Here is a 19,921-nt window from a genome sequence, read left to right on the forward strand (position 1 = left end):
TACAAGAATCAGAAAAAGAATATATCAGTATCTCTCTATATATATATATCTGAATCGCTTTGTTGTACACCTGGAACTAACACATTGTAAACACATTGTAAATCAACTATACTTCAATTACATAATTTTTTTTTAATTGAAGTAAGATTGACATATAACATTTTATTAGTCTCATGAGTATAACAATGATTTGATACCTGTATGTAATAGGAAAGGGTCACAATAATAAGCCGAGGTAACATCCATCACTATACATGGTTAAAATTATTTTTCTTGTGGTAGCATTTAAGATCTACTCTCTCAGCAACTTTCATATATGCAATACAGTATTATTAACTCCATGCTGTGCATTACACTCCATGACTTATTTTATAACTGGAAGTCTGTACAGCATCCTGTGACTCCTCTCACTCATTTTGTCCTCCCACACCCCAACTCCGGCAACCACCAACCTGTTCTCTCCGATTGTGAACCTGGTTGGTTTGTTTCGTTTACCATTCCACACGTAAGTGAGATGAGACATTGTCTGTCTTCCCCATCCGACAGATTTCATTTAGCATACTGCCCTCAAGTTCTATCCATGGTGCCACAAATGGCAAGATTTCCCTTTTCATGAAAAGAAAGTGCAAGTCACTCAGTCGTGTCCAACTCTTTGCGACCCCATGGACTATAGTCTATGGAATTCTCCAGGCCAGAATACTGGAGTGGTAGCCTTTCCCTTCTGCAGGGGATCTTCCCAACCCAGGGATCAAACCCAGGCCTGCTGCATTGCAGACAGATTCTTTACCAGCTGAGCTACATGGCTGAATAATATTCCATTATATATATATATACACACACACACATATATATATATTCCCCCATCATTTCTTGACCCATTCATATGTCAATGGACACTTAGGTTGTTTCCACATCATGGCTATTATAAATAATGCTGCAATAAATAGAAGTGCATATATTTCAGGTTAGTGTTTTTGTTGTCTTCAAATAAATAACTGTAAGTAGGACTGCTGGATCACATGGCAGTTCTGTTTAAATTTGGGGGGAACTCCATACTGTTTTCCACGATCGCTGCACCCATTTCCACTCCTCCCAATGATGTACAAGCATTTTCTTTAATCCACATCCTTGCCAATGCTTGACATTTTTTGTCTTCTTCATAATAGCCATCCTAACAGGTGTGAGGTGGTATCTCACTGTGGTTTTGATTTGCTTTTGATTAGTGTTCAGTATCTTTTCATGTTTACCTATTGTCAAGGTCCGTATCCTTAATCACATCTGCATAGTTCCCTTGCCATGTAAGTAGCATGCTCTCTGACTCTGGGGACCAGGACACCCATGTCTTTGGGAACCATTATAGTGTCTACCACAAAGAGTAAAAGGGAAAGCCCTTATCAAGGTCTATAAGATCCTATGTGATTTGAGTCTCCACTACCTCTGATTGCTTTTCCTACTAGCCTTCCCCTGCTCATGCAACCCTAGCTTCCTTGAACACACATCTCCTGCCTTTGTCCTTTTTGTTCCCTCCGGCTGAAGCTCTTCCTCAGATTCATCTAAAAATCTCATCCCTGTCAAGTCTTTGCTCAAATCTCACCTTCTTAATGAGGTCTACCATGAGTGCCAGTGTTTGTTTGTTTTTTTCACCCCATATAGCACCTATTACCCTTTAGGAGTACGTGAAGGCTGTATATTGTCATCCTGATTATTTAACTTATATGCAGAGTACATTATGAGAAATGCTGGGCTAGATGAAGCACAAGCTGGAAATCAAGATTGCCGGGAGGAATATCAATAACCTCAGATATGCAGATGACATCACCCTTATGGCAGAAAGCGAAGAAGAACTAAAGAGCCTCTTGATGACAGTTAAAGAGGAGAGTTAAAAAGTTGGCTTAAAGCTCAACATTCATAAAACTAAGATCATGGCATCTGGTCCCATCACTTCATGGCAAATAGATGGGGAAACAATGGAAACAGTGACAGACTATCTTTTTGGGCTCCAAAATCACTGCAGATGGTGACTGCAGCCATGAAATTAAAAGATGCTTACTCCTTGGAAGAAAAGCTATCAGCAACCTAGATAGCATATTAAAAAGCAGACACATTACTCTGCCAACAAAACTCCATCTAGTCAAAGCTATGGTTTTTCCAGTAGTCATGTATGGATGTGAGAGTTGGACTATAAAGAAAGCTGAGCGCCTAAGAATTGATGCTTTTGATCTGTGGTGTTGGAGAAGACTCTTGAGAGTCCCTTGGACTGCAAGGAAATCCAACCAGTCCATCCTAAAGGAAATCAGCCCTTAATATTCATTGGAAAGACTGATGTTGAAGCTGCAACTCCAATACTTTGGCCACCTGATGCGAAGAACTGACTCACTGGAAAAGAGCCTGATGCCGGGAAAGACTGAAGGCAGGAGAAGGGGATGACAGAGGGTGAGATGGTTGGATGGCATCACCGACTTGATGGACATGAGTTTGAATAAGCTCTGGGAGTTGGTGATGGACAGGGAAGCCTGGCGTGCTGCAGTCCATGCGGTCACAGAGTTGGACACAACTGAGTGACCGAACTGTAACTTATTTACTATGATTATTTCCCGCTGTCTCTTTCTGCTGGAGTATTAGTTCCACAAGAGCATCTTTATCCCTCTGATGTAACCCAAAGCTACTGCTGACTAAACACGTTGTTGTTTAGTTTCTGAGATGTGTCCAGCTCTTTTTTCGACCCCCTGGACTGTAGCCCACCAAGCTCCTCTGTCCATAGGATTTCCCAGGCAAGAATGCTGGAATGGGTTGCCATTTCCTACTCCAGGAGATATTCCCCACCCAGGGATAAAACCTGCAACTCCTGTGCCACGGTGGAAGCCCTGTAGTAGACACTGGGAGCTCAATAAGTATTACTTGAATTGGTAGTTGAACGAAGTTTTCCAAATATTGACAGATGGATGGGATTACATGTATATGTTCTATGTTCTTTTTGTAGGTCATGTGAACTGTCATAGAGCTACCTGAAATACTGAATTATCTCCTTGATCCTTACCAATTTATCCTTTTTAAACCAATGACATTACTCAGTGTTTCCACATTTTAATTCATTAAGATCAATATTTCTTTTATTCTGGCTCAAAAGAAAACTTTGGGAAAAAATGACTTATTTATAACTGTCCATTACCTTAAAAAATACTTTTGATCTTTTGTGACAAAAGTAAAGATGTACAGTAAGACTAACACCAAGTACACAAAAAACAAACAAACAAAAAGGTAAAAAGAAACAAAGATGTAAAAAAGAAGTTGTCGTTAGTTCCAAAAGCTTGAATACACCAATGCCTTTTATCTCAGGTTTACTCTAAAACTTTTTCATTTTGGACACTTCAGACAGTCACCACAAGATGGAGGCACATCTGCAGTTTGAGTTAAACATTTTTCTGAAGTAACAGGAACACGAATGGATGTTTTCAACAATAAAAAAAACTAACCAGTTAAATTCCACTTGAAATTACACTTCAAAAACTACTTATGCAAGACTTAGCTACTTACAAGCAACAGCCAGGAAGAGACAGATGGCTTAAATTTATAAAAGTATCTTTACTGGTTAATCAATAACCTGATCATTTAAGATATGACCCAAAGGCTCCAAAGACACCTGTTTCACTGACACCTCTCAGAAAAAGGTTTTGAGTCTCTATCCAGTGTCAGGGTCTCTACTCCAGCATACACTGCCCTGCGAGTTCTCACAGACTGTAGAAACTTGGAGCTAAACCATCCACATGTGTCCTCTGGGCCAGAGACGCCTTTGTGTCCCCCAAATTTCCCTCTGCCTTAATGAATGAATGAATAAATGAATGAATGAAAGTAGCTCAGTCATGTCCGACTCTTTGCGACCCCATGGAATTCTCCAGGCCAGAATACCGGAGTGGGTAGCCTTTCCCTTCTCCAGGGGATCTTCCCAACCCAGGGATGGAACCCAGGTCTTCTGCATTACAGGTGGATTCTTTACCAGCTGAGCCACAAGGGAAGTCTAACCCTAGACAACAAGCTGGCACAAAGAGAATGTAGAATATTTAAATGAAGAATTTATCAAACTTAATGATGTTTAAATATTCACAATTAAATGTGTGCAGTGATTTATGTTGAGTTGATGCTTTATATATTGTAAATTCTTAAGAAACTTTATAAGACCAAAAATAACTCATGTATAGTTTTTAATACTTTCTTTTTAAATATTCTATTACGGGACTTCCCTGGTGGTCCAGTGGTTAAGACTTCGCCTTCCAATGCAGGGGGTGAGGGTTCAATCCCTGGCAGGGAGTTAAACCCCACATGCCTCCGGGCCAAAAAACTAAAACATAAAACAGAAGCAATCTTGTAACAAATTCAATAAAGACTTTAAAAATGGTCCACATCAAAAATAAATAAATAAATAAATAAATAAATATTCTATTACATAATAGCTATTCTTACAGGCACAACTGGAATCCAGGACATTCGTTAAAACACTTCTCAACTCCAATGCATCTTAATTAAATGATTTAAAAATCAAATAATCTTAAATTTTAAAGAAAATATACTATATTTCCACAACACTGCGCTCTAAAGAATCTGGGTTTCTGTCCAATTGCTATCACTATATATCTATGTGATATTAGGCAAGACATGTGTAATGTGTCCTTACCTTCTGTTTCAACTGCTCCATATCCTACCTCCCTTAAGCTTAGTAGCTTGAAACAACTACCATTTACTCTTATATCTCACAATCTTGTGAATCAGGAATTCATACAAGTCTTGGCTGGGTAATTCTCCTGTTCCATGATATGAATGGGCTCCTGGTGTTACTGAGCTGGCAACTAGGCTATGCTAAGAGTCTGTGACAGCCTCACTGGCATACTTGGTGCCTTGTTAACAGAAAGCTTTGTTGAGAGCTAAGTCCCTCTCCCATTCCATGCAGTCTCAGGCCCTTTCCATCTCTCTCCCACGGGATAATGGGTCTTCCCACCTGGAAGATCAGGAGTTCAAGAGACCAAGATGGAAGTTGCTGATCTTCTAATAGGATGGTTCTGGGCCTGGCATACCATCACTTACACTGCATTATATCAGTTAAACACATACACACACAGACACACAGGAAGGAGAAATAGATCCTGTGGCTCAATAGGGAGAAATATCAAAAATTTGCAGCCACCTTTAATCCATCACATACTCATTTTTTTTAATGAGACTAATTAGCAAGCATATTAACTATTAATAGTTAATGTTTAATGGATGCATAGTGCATGCCAGATGCTATTCTAAGTGATTTACATGTAAACCACATTTAATCTTAACAATCCAATGATGAATATACTATCATCATTTTATACATGATGAGGCTGAGGCACAAAAAGTGTTAAGTAACTTATCCAAGGTTATATAGTTATCAGACAGACACAGGAGTTAAAAATAGTCTCACTCCAAAATCTACGATTTTAATCATTATCAAAAGCAAATTCCAGTAACTTTAAACACTACCTTTTAATTAACCAGCTAGTATTATAGTAATTTTAATTGTATAGATTGTCAGCATGTTTACTGAAATTAATATAAGAACACTGAGTCAAGAAAATGAGTATTAGACCAAGATAGTCAGATGCCCACTCTGGAAAGCTATCTAAAAATGTCAGAGGGATTATTTTCACCTTACATCATTACATTACCTTTTAACGACCTAGTTAAAAATTTTAAGCTAAAATAATTCTGGTTCAACTTATTTACTAACGTGAGGTGAACTTCCAAAACTGAATCTCTGAGTCACAATACCTACACTTTTGCTTCATTAACATCCAGAAGTCTTACAAGCTTACTAAGAACTTTCACTTCAATCAGATTTCTACATCACACAGAAATCTCAACCCTTTTCAAGTCTGACTGAACCTACAATGTACTAGTGTATTTTACTCTTAGTCTATTCCTACATATTGAGATTTTTTTAAAAATGTTTGGAAAGTACTTGAGGTTTAAAAGAGTATTTATATTTAAGGTTAACTGTGTAAACCACAGGAGTGTCTTCATGCCCTGAATCATATAGCTATTGCCAACCAATTCACAGGAAATTGGAGAAACAGAGACTCACCTTTCTCGCTAGTGTCATAACATGAAAGTGTCTAGAACTATGAATAGAAGGAAAGAAGTATATGGAGCATTTGCCATTTAAGTTATTCTAGACATCTGAGACACAGATGAGCTAGAAAACACGAAACTGAAAAGAAAAAAAAAAAAATCAAAACACAATGTCATCTAGCTCAAGACTTGTTAACGGCCATAACCTTTCCTTTACATGCAAGTTAGAAGATAATAAAGCTGTACGTCAACTTAAACTTTGATTTAAAAATCACAATGCAACAGAACAGTTTGTTTTTTCTAGTATTCTATTTTTTCTATTATTCTTTCTTCATAGTGTGGGGAAAGATGAGGGGGGTGGAGAACCAATAAAGGTAGTGAGACTGAAGAAGGGTAAACAAGGGTAAACTCTGGGGGTGTGTGTGCATGCTCAGTCGCGTCTGACTCTGCAACTTTTATGGACTGTAGCCCACAAGTCTCCTCTGTCCATGGAATTTTCCAGGCAAGAATACTGGAGTGGGTTGCCATTTCCTACTCCAGGGGATATTCCTGGTCCAGGGATGAAACCGCATCTCTTGCTCCTGCATTGGCAAAAGGATTCTTTACCACTGTGCCATCTGGGAAGCCCAAACTTTGGGTAAACAAGAGTGAAAATGGCAAGGGACTGGAGGGAATACTAACTAAATTAATCATCTTGAATCTCAGGGAAAAAGATCGAAGTCCCATGCCTAATGCTGCTCAATCTCCAGCAACTAGCATAATGAATAAGACAAAATAAACACTCAGTAAACATTTGACAAATGAATGGTTAAGAACATTAAGAGTTAAGATCAAGTAGCAACAGGAGAGATGGAAGGGAAAGTGCTCCTTAGTTTTACAACACTTTACGAAACCTAATTAAGACATTTTGGGGGAAAAGGCAAAAACATTTCAGAAAGGAATGAGGGGATTTAATTGCAAACTTTGAAGCTACAGATTACTATCTTTTTAAGTAAGATTGGTTTCTTTGCAGAACTTAAGCTCCTAAACACATTTCTACATTTCTTCACTCTTATTGTCAAAAAATAGTAATAAAATCATTCCCTTCATGGGTCACTGCCTTGTCATGGTGAAGGTGGGGTTTGTGTAACTCAATGAAGCTATGAGCCATGCCATGCAGAGTCAGCCAAGACAGACGGATCATAGTGGAGAGTTCTCACACAGAAGAACTGTACAAAAAAGGTCTTGATGACACAAATAACCATGATGGTGTGATCACTCACCTAGAGCCAGATATCCTGGAGTGTGAAGTCAAGTGGGCCTTAGGAAGCATCACTACCAGTAAAGCTAGTGGAGATGACAGAATTCCAGCTGAGTTATTTAAAATACTAAAAGATGATGCTATTTAAGTGCTGCACTGAATAAGTGAGTAAATTTGGAAAACAGCGGTGGTCACAGGGCTGGAAAAGGTCAGTTTTCATCCCAATTCCAAAGAAGGGCAGGGCTAAAGAATGTTCAAACTACCGGGCAACTGCACTCACTTCCCATGGTAAGATTATGCTCAAAATCCTTCAAGCTAGGCTTCAGCAGTACTTGAATCAAGAATGTCCAGGTGTACAAGCTGGGTTAACAAAAAGGCAGAGGAGCCAGAGATCAAACTGTCAACATTTGCTGGATCATACAGAAACCAAGGGAACTCCAGAAAAACATCTGCTTCATTGACTATATGAAAGCCTTTGACTGTGTGGATCACAACAAACTGTGTAAAATTCTTAAAGAGATGGGAATACCAGACCATCTTACCTGTCTCCAGAGAAACCTGTATGCGGGTCAAGTAGCAAAGTGAGAACCTTACATGCAACAATTGACTGGTTCAAAATTGGGAAAGAAGTACGACAAGGCAGTATACTGTCACTCTGTTTCTTTAACTTAAATGCAGAGTACGTCATGCGAAATGCTGGGCTGGATGAGTTACAAGCTGGAATCAATACTGCCGGGAGAAATATCAATAACCTCAGATATGCAAATGATACCACTCTAATGGCAAAGCAAAGAAGAATTAAAGAGCCTCTTGATGAGGGTGAAGGAGAGTGAAAAAACTGGCTTAAAACTCAACATTCAAAAAACTAAAATCAGGGCATCTGGTTCCTTCATTTCATGGCAAACAGATGGGGGAAAAGTAGAAGCAGTGACAGATTTCTCTTCTAGGGCTCCAAAATCACTGTGGATGGTGACTACAGCCATGAAATTAGAAGACATTTGCTTCTTGGAAGGAAGACTATGACAAACCTAGACAGTGTATTAAAAAGCAAAGACACCACTCTACTGACAAAGATCCGTACAGTCAAAGCTATGATTTTTCCAGCAGTCGTGTACAGATGTGAGAGTTGGACCATGAAGAAGGCTGACTGCCAAAGAATTGATGCTTTCGAACTGTGGTGTGGGTGAAGACTCTGGAGAGTCACTTGGACAGCAAGGGGATCAAACCAGTCAATCCTAAAGGAAATCAACCCTGAATACTAATTGGAAGGCCTGATGCTGAAGCTGAAGCTCCAACACTTTGGCCACCTGATGGGAACAGCCAACTCACTGGAAAATAACCTGATGCTGGAAAAGACTGAAGGCAAAAGGAGAAGATGAGATGGTTGGATAGCATCACTGATTCAATGGACTGGAACTCAGGCAAACTCTGGGATACGGTGAGGGAGAGGAAAGACTGGCGTGCTGCAGTCGATGGGGTTGCAAGAAGCTGGACACGACTTAGCGACTAAACAACAATAAAACCACAGTTCATCTATGAAAACATCCAACAATTCTACACACACACATACTCATATATGTCATCTATTTCCTGGCTCTCTTGAAATAAATGATGTGATATATACGGAGATAGGTCAGAGACAATACTGGGTAAAAAGAACAAACTCAAACATAGCAAACAAATATTTTTATAGTTAGAAAGCAAACTTTATGAAAATAAAGTGCCCTCTCAAAACAAAAATCCACAGCCCTTTTACAAAAATGTAACTCAAATACAAATCCAACAGTTTTAATGGGAGAAGTATCCAGTTCTACCTTGAATAACTGAATTCCGTATGTAATGAAACAGGATATAAAATACAATCCCATTTTAAGCTGGAAAAGATTTTTAAAGTTTCAGATAAAAAGAACTTTATAAATGTAATGATAAATGGATTTTCATCCATCCCAGTATATTCTTTAGTATCACTTCATCTCAGAGAACTAAACAAGCCTTCACCGTAGTTTGTTGCAATTTAAAAAGGGTATCAAAACCTTCCATACAATGTGTTATTTTAGTTATTCTTTATATAAAGAAAGATGCAGACTACCTAGATACATGTTCTGTGGTGAAATATTATGTCAATTAAAACCTCCTTTTCACACAAGTGCCAGCTTGAGGAGGTTTTCACTGGCCAAGGAGGATAATTTGAGTAAGACAATGTCTACAAGCAACTGAAACAGTGAATTGAAAAAAAAAAAAATTTAAACCGTAAGTACACAGTGATACAACAGGATAAAAAAAAGTTTTTTGTTTTTTTTTTTAACTCAGAACAGCAGTGGAGGTTCCAGGGCACCAAAAATTACTCTAAAAACTGATAAAGGAAACAAATTAAATATTTATCCTGGCATCCTGGCATGAATGTATTCCATGATAACCAAAAAGCCCTAGTGGATGGCCCAAAGTTCTTCTATATGAAAAGAATTACAGCTAATAAATGCAACAGGAATGATAGAAAAGCATCATTTTACAAACCTTAATGAAATAACTGATTCATGCAAGTATTGAAAGGTTGTTTGCTAAATCACGAAAAAACGGCCGGGATTCTTGGCCTCCCGGAGGAGAGCAATTCAATCCGGGGCCAGAGACGAGGCTTGATCGCTCAGAGCTTTTGTGCAATAGAGTTTATTAAAGTATAAAAGGGATAGAGAAAGCTTCTGACACAGGCATCAGAATAGGGCAGAAAGAGTACCCCCTTGCTAGTGTTAGCAGTGGAGTTATATACTCAAAGATAACCGGATTAGCCAGAAGGTTTAATCCAGAGACTGTCCTTCAGGCAGGATACATTATTGTTATAATCCTTGTAAAGACAGACCTACTCCCATAATTTACATTTTAAGATAACAGAATTAGCCAGAAAGTTTAATCCAGAGACTGTCCTCAGGCAGGATACATTATTGTTATATAATCCTAAGTAATGTAGAGAGAAAAGAAAAAGTTTGTCCCTTCTTCCTCCTTCAGAATTCCAGAACCCTCTCTCCTTGGGGACCCCTAGACTTCTTATCAACCTGCCTAGGAAAGGACTCTCTCAGTATCATTAATGCATGCTTTTAAAAATGTTCATATAAAAAGTTAACGGGGACCTTTCCAATGATAGCGTCTGGCTTTTGCCCACGTGCCCAATGACCAACCTCAGGATCATTAAAAGTGGGACAATCAGACTAAATGTCCCCTGGTTTAACATAAAGTATCCCATACTACCATCAAGTATTCTTGCTCAAAAAAATGAGATCAGAATCTACTTATCCTTCTCTAGATATAAACTTCTAGGATACGGGACAAATGACAGAATAAGTAAAACAAAAAAACTACTGATCAAATTCTGTCTGTGGGACACTACAGAGGCAACTCACATGGTACTTTCAACAAGTCAAGGTGTACTGAACAATGGAGAAGAGCAGGGAAACTCTAATTTAAACTTCAAGACACTCCAAAGACAAAACCAAATATACTATGTAGACTTGGTCTCAATAGTGACTCCAACCAACCACCTGTAAAATTCAAATTCTGGAAACAATTGGAAAACTTTTTTAAAGGACTAAATATCAGAACTTAAGAAATTATTCTTCTTTTAGGTGAGATACTGATAATGTAATTACATATGGAAATATTGTTTCTTTGATATAACCTCAAGTATTTAAAATCACATCTCAGATATACTTTAAACAAAAGAATAAGAGATTAAACTAGCATGGCAAAATAGTAATGGTTACATGGTTATGAAAGCTGGATTATAGGTAGATGAAGGTTCATGACATATTTTCTCTATTTCTGCAAAGACTTCAAACTTTTTGTACTATTAATAAATCACTTTCAAAAACTGCTCAATACATATAATTGACAAGTTTATTATCAAGAAACTTCAGGTTTTTTAAAAAATTGCATTGGCTTTACAAGTCTGAAAGATGATCATCCAGGACAGGACAAATATAAACAAGGATAATTAAAATATTAAATACTATCTAAATTAAAAGACCTTAATTCAAATTGTTAATTATAATCTTTGTGTTTTGTTAGAAGCAGCTGTAAAGTTACCCTTCATGAAATTCACCTCACCACCTTATGAAGACTACAAAGCCTCACTACAAACTCAACTATATAATTTACAATAATCAATGAGTTTTTGCAGTTAATCATGCACTATCACAGAAAGCCCATAATCTTATATACAGGGATTTGTTTCTTTAAAATGTATCTCAAGCATCTTTTAAAGTGCGAGCTACAAGTATGCTATATTCTTAAAGAAGAAAGCTTCCAAAGGAAGTATGAGACAGCTACATGACACTGTCAAGAGTGGTTATATAACTAACCGAAGAATCCCAGCAGCACCCTGCTAACTGTTTTAGTGTGGCAGTCTTCTCCTTTGTAGTTGACTTCTCAGCTCTTTCTATACTACCAGCCAAACATGTATTCCATTGCTTTGGATACAAGACTTTCATCTTTTTTTGGTGTTTGTCTGTCAGAAATCACCTATCAAAAAAACACACATACGTAAAATTGTATGGTTATGGTTTTAGTGTCAGAGTCCATTCTAGAGTTAACAGCTAATTTTAATTTTAAAGTACCAAACACCAAAATGGATTTGTAGCACTAAATTATATATTTAAAGATTAAAACACAGGCTTAGTTAGAAGATCCATATGCTTTTCAGAATGGCAAAATTATACTCCTTTGGCAAAGCAAAGTACATCTGCTGCCCAATTAGTAAAATGAACAAACACTAAAGCTACAGGAGATGAGGACTTTAAAATGATGATTATAAGAAAAAAAACAGCTAAAAGGAAAAATTAAGCCAGTTCTAGAATGATCCCCAAATTTCAAGGGAAGTCCAACTGCTCTACTAAAGTGTCTTATTTGCTGTCTTAGGGCTTGTGTCTGTAGCTGGGCAAGTTTAGAACTTCTGGCTAATTAAGCAGGAGACAATTATATACCGAATGAGAGTCACAGTATTTCTAATATTCTTCAATAAACATAATGAACTTTTCCTTTAAGCTTTTTTGAAATGGTAAGTTTTGAAATGGGAGCTGGGCAATGTTTTCTTTTGATCACCAAAACTACTTCCAATCTAAGGTTCTTCATTTGTGATACCATCAGATTTAGTTATTAACTAATAGAGTTCTAACATTCTTTCACACCAGGGATGTCCACAAGAAACTTTTTATATATGCAAACTAACTTAGAAAAATAACAACTCTTAAAATGTTTTTTAAAATGACAAAGATTTTTTTTGAAAATTCAAGATAAATTTCCACTGGCCAAAATCGTAATTTGTAAAATAGAAAATTTAAAAACACAAAGTTTATTGGTTTCATCAAAGTAATCAACTTCAATGGGAAATATTTAATGGCATACAAATTAACCCAATGAAAAAGTTAAACAAACACACTATGCACTGCAGCCTTTAAAGTATGTTCTTTCATCCAATCTTTAAAATACCTGATAGTCACTAGTAGAAGCTTTGTATGCTGTAGCAAGAGGTCTCATGGTAGAAATCCGAGGAGTACTTCCAGGTTGGGTTGGTGTACCTAAGGTTTTGATTGGTGGTGTGAAGGCAAGAGATGGAGATGATAAAGCACATCTGTCACTGTTTTCCATGACACTCTGGAGAAATAAAGAACTTCTGCTTATTAACATAATACATCTTATCCACTATTACGTCCAAAGAAAACATCATTAAAAGAAGCATACTTTATTTGATCTAAGTCACCTTTCAAATAATTTTAGACTTGATAAAACAATACCTGCTTAGCTAGCATATGAGATCTAATGCTCCAACAGAAATCTCACTTGAATGACCTCAAATATCTACTGTCAACTCTCAAGAGCAAGACTCTCCTCACAAACACTATGGAAAATCAGTAAGAAAGACAAGAGAATTTTGGGGGAAGCTGAGGTGGGTAGGGGATCAAAGTCCAGTGCTATTTTATACCCAGTAACCCCAAATTTTTCTCTAGCCTCTATGATGATCTGTTACAGCACAAAGTAATAATTACACAACTACTCAGCAATCATAGATTATGATAACAGGAGCCATGTCTAATTCATGCACTAATGTATATATGGAAGTACCAAGCACAGTGCCTGACAGGTAGAAGTTCACATGTATTAAAGAATGATCATGATTTTACAAGCCACAAAGAAAAGTTTACTCAGTTTATTTAAAAGTATATAAATATGTGTCTGTGTGTGTATACGTGAGAGTCACTCAGTCACATCCAACTCAGTGCAACTCCATGGACTGGAGCCCACCAAGCTCCTCTGTCCATGGAATTCTCCAGGCAATAATACAAGAGTGGGTGGCCTTTCCCTTCTCCAGGGGGATCTTCCTGACCCAGAGATCGAACCTGGATCTCCTGCACTGCAGACAGATTCTCTACTAGCTGAGCCACCAGGGAAGCCCCATATAAATATATAGTATTATTTAAATATTTTAAAACAGAAATGACTAATAAAAAAGCTTCACCTTACAACAGCCAAGACATGGAAGCAACCTAAACATCCAATAACAGAGGAATAGATAGAGATGTGGCACATATATACAATGGAGTATCACTCAGTCATTAAAAATGATGAAATAATGCTATTTGCAGCAACACAGACAGCCCTTGAGATTGTCATACTAAGTAAGTCACATAGAGAAAGATAAATATCATATGGTATCACCTATAAATGGAATTTTAAAAGATACAAATGAACTTAGAAAACAGAAAGATACTCACAGACTTACAGAATCAACTTATGGTTGCCAGGATAAGGATGGGCAGAAGGGATAGTTATGGGGACTGACATGAACACACTGATAAATTTAAAATGTACAATCAACACAGACGGACCTACTATATAACATAGGGAACCTTGCTCAATATTATGTAACAATTTAAATGTGGAAAGAATTTGAAAAAGAACAAATACATGTATATGTATAACTGAATCACGTTGCTGTATACCTGAAACTATCACAATATTGTTAATCAACTATATTTCAATATAAAACAAAAAGTTAGGAACTTCCCTGGTCGTTCAGTGGCTACACTCTGCACTGCCAGTGCAGAAGACTCAGGTTCAATCTCTGGTGAGGGAACTAGATCCCACATGCTACAACTAAGACTTGGCACAGCCAAATAAATAAATGCATTTTTTAGGAAGTTTTAAAAATACATATATATATATATAAATAAATCTATTTGATATTACATTTAAAAAAGCGCTTCAGTCTTTCAAAAGGTAACCCTCAGTTACCATTCATATGGAATATTTCATTCTGAAATAGCACCACTCCTTTAAAGTACTTAAAGAATCTGATGTTGCTTTGTGCAAAAAAGGGAATGGGTTAAAAGTTAAAAGACCTAGACTCCGAGGGAGAAGGTGAGGGTGGGACGTTCTGGGACAATAGCATTGAAACATGTATATTATCTTATGTGAAACAGAACACCATTCCATGTTCGATGCATGCGACAAATGCTCAGGACTGGGGCAATGGGATGACCCAGAGGGATGGGATGGGGAGGAAGGTGGGAGGGGGGTCCAGGAAGGGGAGCACATGTAAACCCATGGCCGATTCATGTCAATGTATGGCAAAAACTACTACAATACTGTAAAGTAATTAGCCCCCAACTAAAATAAATAAATTTATTAAAAAAAAAAAAAAAAAGACCTAGAATGTAGGCCTCACCTTAACAACCCTGGGTAAGTTACCTAAGACCTCTTGATCTCTTTACCTGTAGAGTGAAGGGGTTAGGATATGTTATGCCTAGAGTATTGTGACTAAATAGCTTTGACTTATCACAAAAGAGTGCTATAACATCATCCATCACATTTTTAAAAACTAAGCAAAAGCAGCACAGTGAAGCAAAGTGACACGCCACCAATGTTAGTACTTAGTTCTGTGTTCTTCATATAAATTAAGCTGTTTTCCTTACATCAGCAATAACTTACTTTATCTATACATGGTTTTACACCAATCATGATAGATTCTCCAAAAATTCTTCCATCTTTGCTTAAGGCTTTCCGGGCCTGCAGTTTAGATTGATAACGAATATGCATCCAATTTCCTGTGTTAGACATCTGCAAAAAATGAAGTTTTCTATTAAATTAAAATATAAAGTATATAAAATTCAAATTTTCTATTAGAAAACAGAAACATACAAAAACAAATCTGCTTCTACTTTTTATCTGATGCCCTGTAAAAAGCTGTACACTAGAATTCAACAAAAATTCTACTTAAAATAATTTTGATATCTCTAATTCTTAAATCTCTTATATAAAGAATATGTGGCAAATATTCTCTAAAAGCAAAATAATTCTCAAAAGATAACTGTTTCTTACAAAAAGGTCTTATCAACACTTGCTATGAAATTTTTTTAAAACTGTATTCATCGATCTGATTTTTTTGTAGGAGCTAAACAAGTCAATCTCAAGCAATAAAAAAAAGATTTGTTATTTATAATTTATTATGCAAGGTAATTTAAAGGAAAAAAAAGCTCTCTGCAAAACTAAAGAAACTCTAAGAACTCGAAGTCAGAAATATCCTTTTCGTTTACCCCAATAAAACAAGCTCAAACTGGAAAACTTGGCATAATCTTTTTTAAGAGACTGTTAACTATTTTTAAAAGGGGGGAAGCCTGAAACTCTCACTTATTATCTTCTCTATCTCTTTTTATCAAATACTATGCAACTTCCAGCCTGTCAGACTCCAACAGATATATCCTTTGAAAATTTTAAAAAAGAAAGAAAAACTTTTAAGACATTCAGCAGCAAATTCACAGGTTATCTTTCCTCAGCTTAAATACTGAACTGAAAAGAATTAAGACTTACCACATGTTTTAAGATATTCCCATATTGTGCAAATTGTAATAATATATAGGAAGCAGATGCCTGAGGAAACCTGGGGGAAAAAAACTTGTCCAATCAACTTCAATAATGACAAATGCAAATTAACTTACAAGCGTTTCAAGATAAACCCCCCCCAGTTGTCTAGTACATTAATAAGAGACCCTTGATCATTCTGCTTTCCCCCTATTATTAGTTAAATCTATTCATTTGCCCATCACCAAAATGTTAAAATTAGTTCTAACTCAACCACTTTTTTCCATCTCTAAATTCCACCCCTGAAATTTCTAAATTTCAAGTCACAGTTCTGCATATAACTTATTTTACATGGGTATGTGTACATGCATACATGCTTGTGGGGGGGTGGGGTGGAGAAATACTGAGATTATACTACTATGGTTATTAAAGAGCAAAGAACTTTACATTATACAGAGTCATATCAATATACATTGAGCACCACCAGAAAATTCAAAAATGTTCTCCTGAAACAAAAACTCAGAACCAGAATCAATGATAAACAATCAATTAAAAAGATAGCTACCAAAATTTTAAATGGCCTTATCTCTGTGTGGAAAATTCTAAGTGATTTTTACTTTCTTCTTATAAAGCGCTGAATGTCCTACTATCACAATGAGATACAACTTTGACAGTTCAAATAATAAAGCTATTTTCAACTTGAAAATCTGGAGTTTCCTTAACCAGATAACTTCAGTTATCTGGAGCTTGAATTAGAAATCTAAAGGAAAAAATGTGAGTAACAAAAATAAATAAGAAACTTCACATATTAAAATCTATGTGAATGAAATACTGCATTCAAGATTGGAAATTTATTTTATGTTATGTAAGTTTGGATGTAAGGTTTCTAACTCCAAAGAAAACAACAAAAAAGTAGGGGTGACTGCAAAGCAGGACTAAAAAATATCAAAACCAGAGAGAGAAATAATGTTTGCACTCGAGGGAGGCACTTGAGAAATAAAACATAAATCTAAGAGTCTAGGACCACTCTGAGGAGAAACAGTCCAATATTCTGTCAAAGAATCACCCTACTCAAGAGGGAGGGGCTACATGTATACTTATGGCTGATTCACCCTGTGGTATGGCAGAAACAGACACAACACTGTTAAGAAACTGTCCTCCAATTAAAATTTTTTAAAAAATCATTACCCTAAAACAATAAATGTTATTTTATGATGACCCTGAGTCAGAAGGAAAAAGTCAAATTATCAAAGGAAGACCATATATAATGTATTTTAGCTGTACTTCCCTATAAATAATCAAAAGATGATATTTTATCCCTTAGAAGAAAATGTTTCCGTTCTTACAATTAAACTCATAAGTAGGATTCCTAAAATACAAAACCAACAGAAAATATATGGGTGGGAAAGGATAAGTCTTAAAAATGAAGGACTAACAGATTTATCCAACTACTGAGGAAGCTTAAAAGTGACACCATTACTACTAAACTTGAAAAACACACTTGAGTGGACAGATACACTCAAAAACATACAGACAAGCACTTCATGAGAGAATACAAAAATTTAAACACAAACAGCGAAAAAAAAAAAGCAGCAGTAGTCAGCCCAATGGCTATGGACATAGGGCTGAGTGTGGGCTTTCTGGAGAACAAGGAAAAGCAATGACCCTGCTTTTTACCTAAACAGAATCAGCAACAACGACTCTCTCTGGAAGGTGACACAAAAAACAGGTGGCAGTAACTACCTTACAGGGAGAATAATTGTGGCTGTTGGGGAAAAGGTAAGAAGGAAAACTTCACTACAATCTTACACATTCTTCTGAATTTAAATAAATTGAATAAACTACACTAACACTTACTGTATGCATTGTTCTTCCTTCAAGCTCATATGTTTTTGTATTTTTCACCCCAAAACTAAGTATAGTAAGGTCTAGCAACAGTATGACATCACACTTTCAGAAATGAACCTTATGTAGTACTGTATAAACAATCACAGCCTGAAAATAAAAAACCTGGGTTTTTGCTGAAGCTTTACTGATAACTAGATATAACTCTCTGAGTAAATCACTTAATCTGCCTACCTTTCAGTTTTTCATCTGTGAGTGATGCAATATGATTTCTAAGATGCCTTAAAGTACTTTTTTTGGATCTAAAAACCTATTCAAATGCATCTAGGACTGTCATACACAGTTTCTATTAATGTTCGATATTCTATAGCTAGTAAGCACCAATCCTGTGACACAGTATGCATATATATATACAAATACAATCCAACTTGTTAGTTCGAAACTGGTAAAGTCCAATATAAGCATAGACACAGTTCCAACAAAAGAAGGGGCTTCCTAAGTCTAGTGGGGCAACCCTCTTCCAATATTCAGCAAATATGCTGAAGAGAAAATAATTTAAGAAAAGGCAAACAGAAAAATGATGGAAAAACTATCAAAAACCAAAAAGTAATATACATGCTGAAATGTCCAGGGCTTCCCTTGCAGCTCAGCTGGTAAAGAACCTGCCTGCAATGCGGGAGACCTGGGTTCGATCCCTGGGTTGGGAAGATCCCCTGGAGAAGGGAAAGAAATGTCAAGAGAAAAAGAGAAGAAATGTCAAGGTGATATATACTGATGTCTGCAACTTACCCTGAAATGTACCAACAATAACAAAAAAGATGAATTTAGGTGAATCTAGGTGGATAAATGAGTATCTGCTGTGCAACTATTTTAGTTTTTTTAAATATATTTGATAATATTTATTAGAAAACATTGTTGCTTTAAAGGTAAATTATCTAGAAACCTTACCCGAACACAGTCACCCAGGTGTCATCAAGGTGATCTTCAGATGTCAGAGAATCTCCTTGAGTATAAAAAGGATCCAACTGGGCAGGAGATAATGTTGTCTTTCGGGGTTGACCAATGTTTGCTGGACTAAACATACTTTGCCCTATATTAGTATATTTAGTAAGTTAGTTACCAATATAAACATCTTGGTTTATTTTAATTGAAAGCTTTAGTTTTAAATGGAAAAGTATGTAAAAGTTGGCAATTCCATAAATAATTCAAATATACACTGTAACCAAATCATAATTATATACTACTATACAATTTGAGAGGAAACCATTAAAATTTGAGTGTAACGTATGACTTTGCAAATTTATATTTTATTACAAATTTCTAAATGTTTTATTAATTTCCAGTTAAACTTACACCAGAAGGATCTCCAGTCAACCTCAAGGACTTCTGCTGGACTCATCTTACAAATCCACCACTTTCATTATGGCACCTCTGCCTTAAAAATACTCAATTACTTCTCATTCAGTTCAGTTCAGTCGCTCAGTCGTGTCCGACTCTACAAAACCCAAATGCCTTGGTCTCCACAATATCAGTTCAGTTCAGTTCAGTTGCTCAGTCCGTGTCCTATTCTTTGAGACCCCATGAACCGTAGCACGCCAGGCCTTCCTGTCCATCACCAACTCCCGGAGCTTACTCAAACTCCTGTCCATCGAGTCAGTGATGCCATCCAACCATCTCATCCTCTGTCGTCCCCTTCTCCTCCCGCCTTCAATCTTTCCCAGCATCAGGGTCTTTTCTAGTGAGTCAGTTCTTCGCATCAGGTGGCCAAAGTATTGGAGCTTCAGCTTCAGCATCAGCCCTTCCAATGTATATTCAGGACTGATTTCCTTTAGGATGGACTGGTTGGATCTCCTTGCAGTCCAAAGGACTCTCAAAGAGTCTTCTCCAACACCACAGTTCAAA

At 36.7% G+C, this 19,921-nt stretch overlaps 1 protein-coding gene across 15 annotated transcripts in view; it reads right to left on the reverse strand.

The window, feature by feature from the left end:
* The window catches only part of NUP35 (nucleoporin 35), a 100,976-nt gene that overhangs the window by 49,846 nt on the left and 31,209 nt on the right, over positions 1-19,921 (reverse strand). For 6 of the 15 annotated variants that reach the window (XR_014079787.1, XR_014079788.1, XR_014079792.1 and 3 more), the window contains 5 exons: positions 18,968-19,109; positions 16,184-16,253; positions 15,305-15,433; positions 12,806-12,970; positions 11,680-11,839 (listed from right to left, as the gene is read on the reverse strand). Coding sequence is in view for 5 of the 15 variants with exons in the window: in XM_081580959.1 (XP_081437085.1) it covers positions 11,762-11,839; positions 12,806-12,970; positions 15,305-15,433; positions 16,184-16,253; positions 18,968-19,109 (584 nt within the window). In the remaining 10 variants the exon portion in view is untranslated. Of the gene's footprint in view, positions 1-452; positions 607-11,197; positions 11,840-12,805; positions 12,971-15,304; positions 15,434-16,183; positions 16,254-18,967; positions 19,110-19,921 lie in introns of those variants that run through there. The other 9 variants (XM_081580959.1, XM_081580956.1, XM_081580957.1 and 6 more) reach the window with 3 other exon arrangements.

Source organism: Giraffa tippelskirchi, chromosome 3, assembly GCF_054371585.1.
Source record: "Giraffa tippelskirchi isolate mGirTip1 chromosome 3, T2T-mGirTip1v1.2.pri, whole genome shotgun sequence".
NCBI lineage: Eukaryota > Metazoa > Chordata > Mammalia > Artiodactyla > Giraffidae > Giraffa > Giraffa tippelskirchi.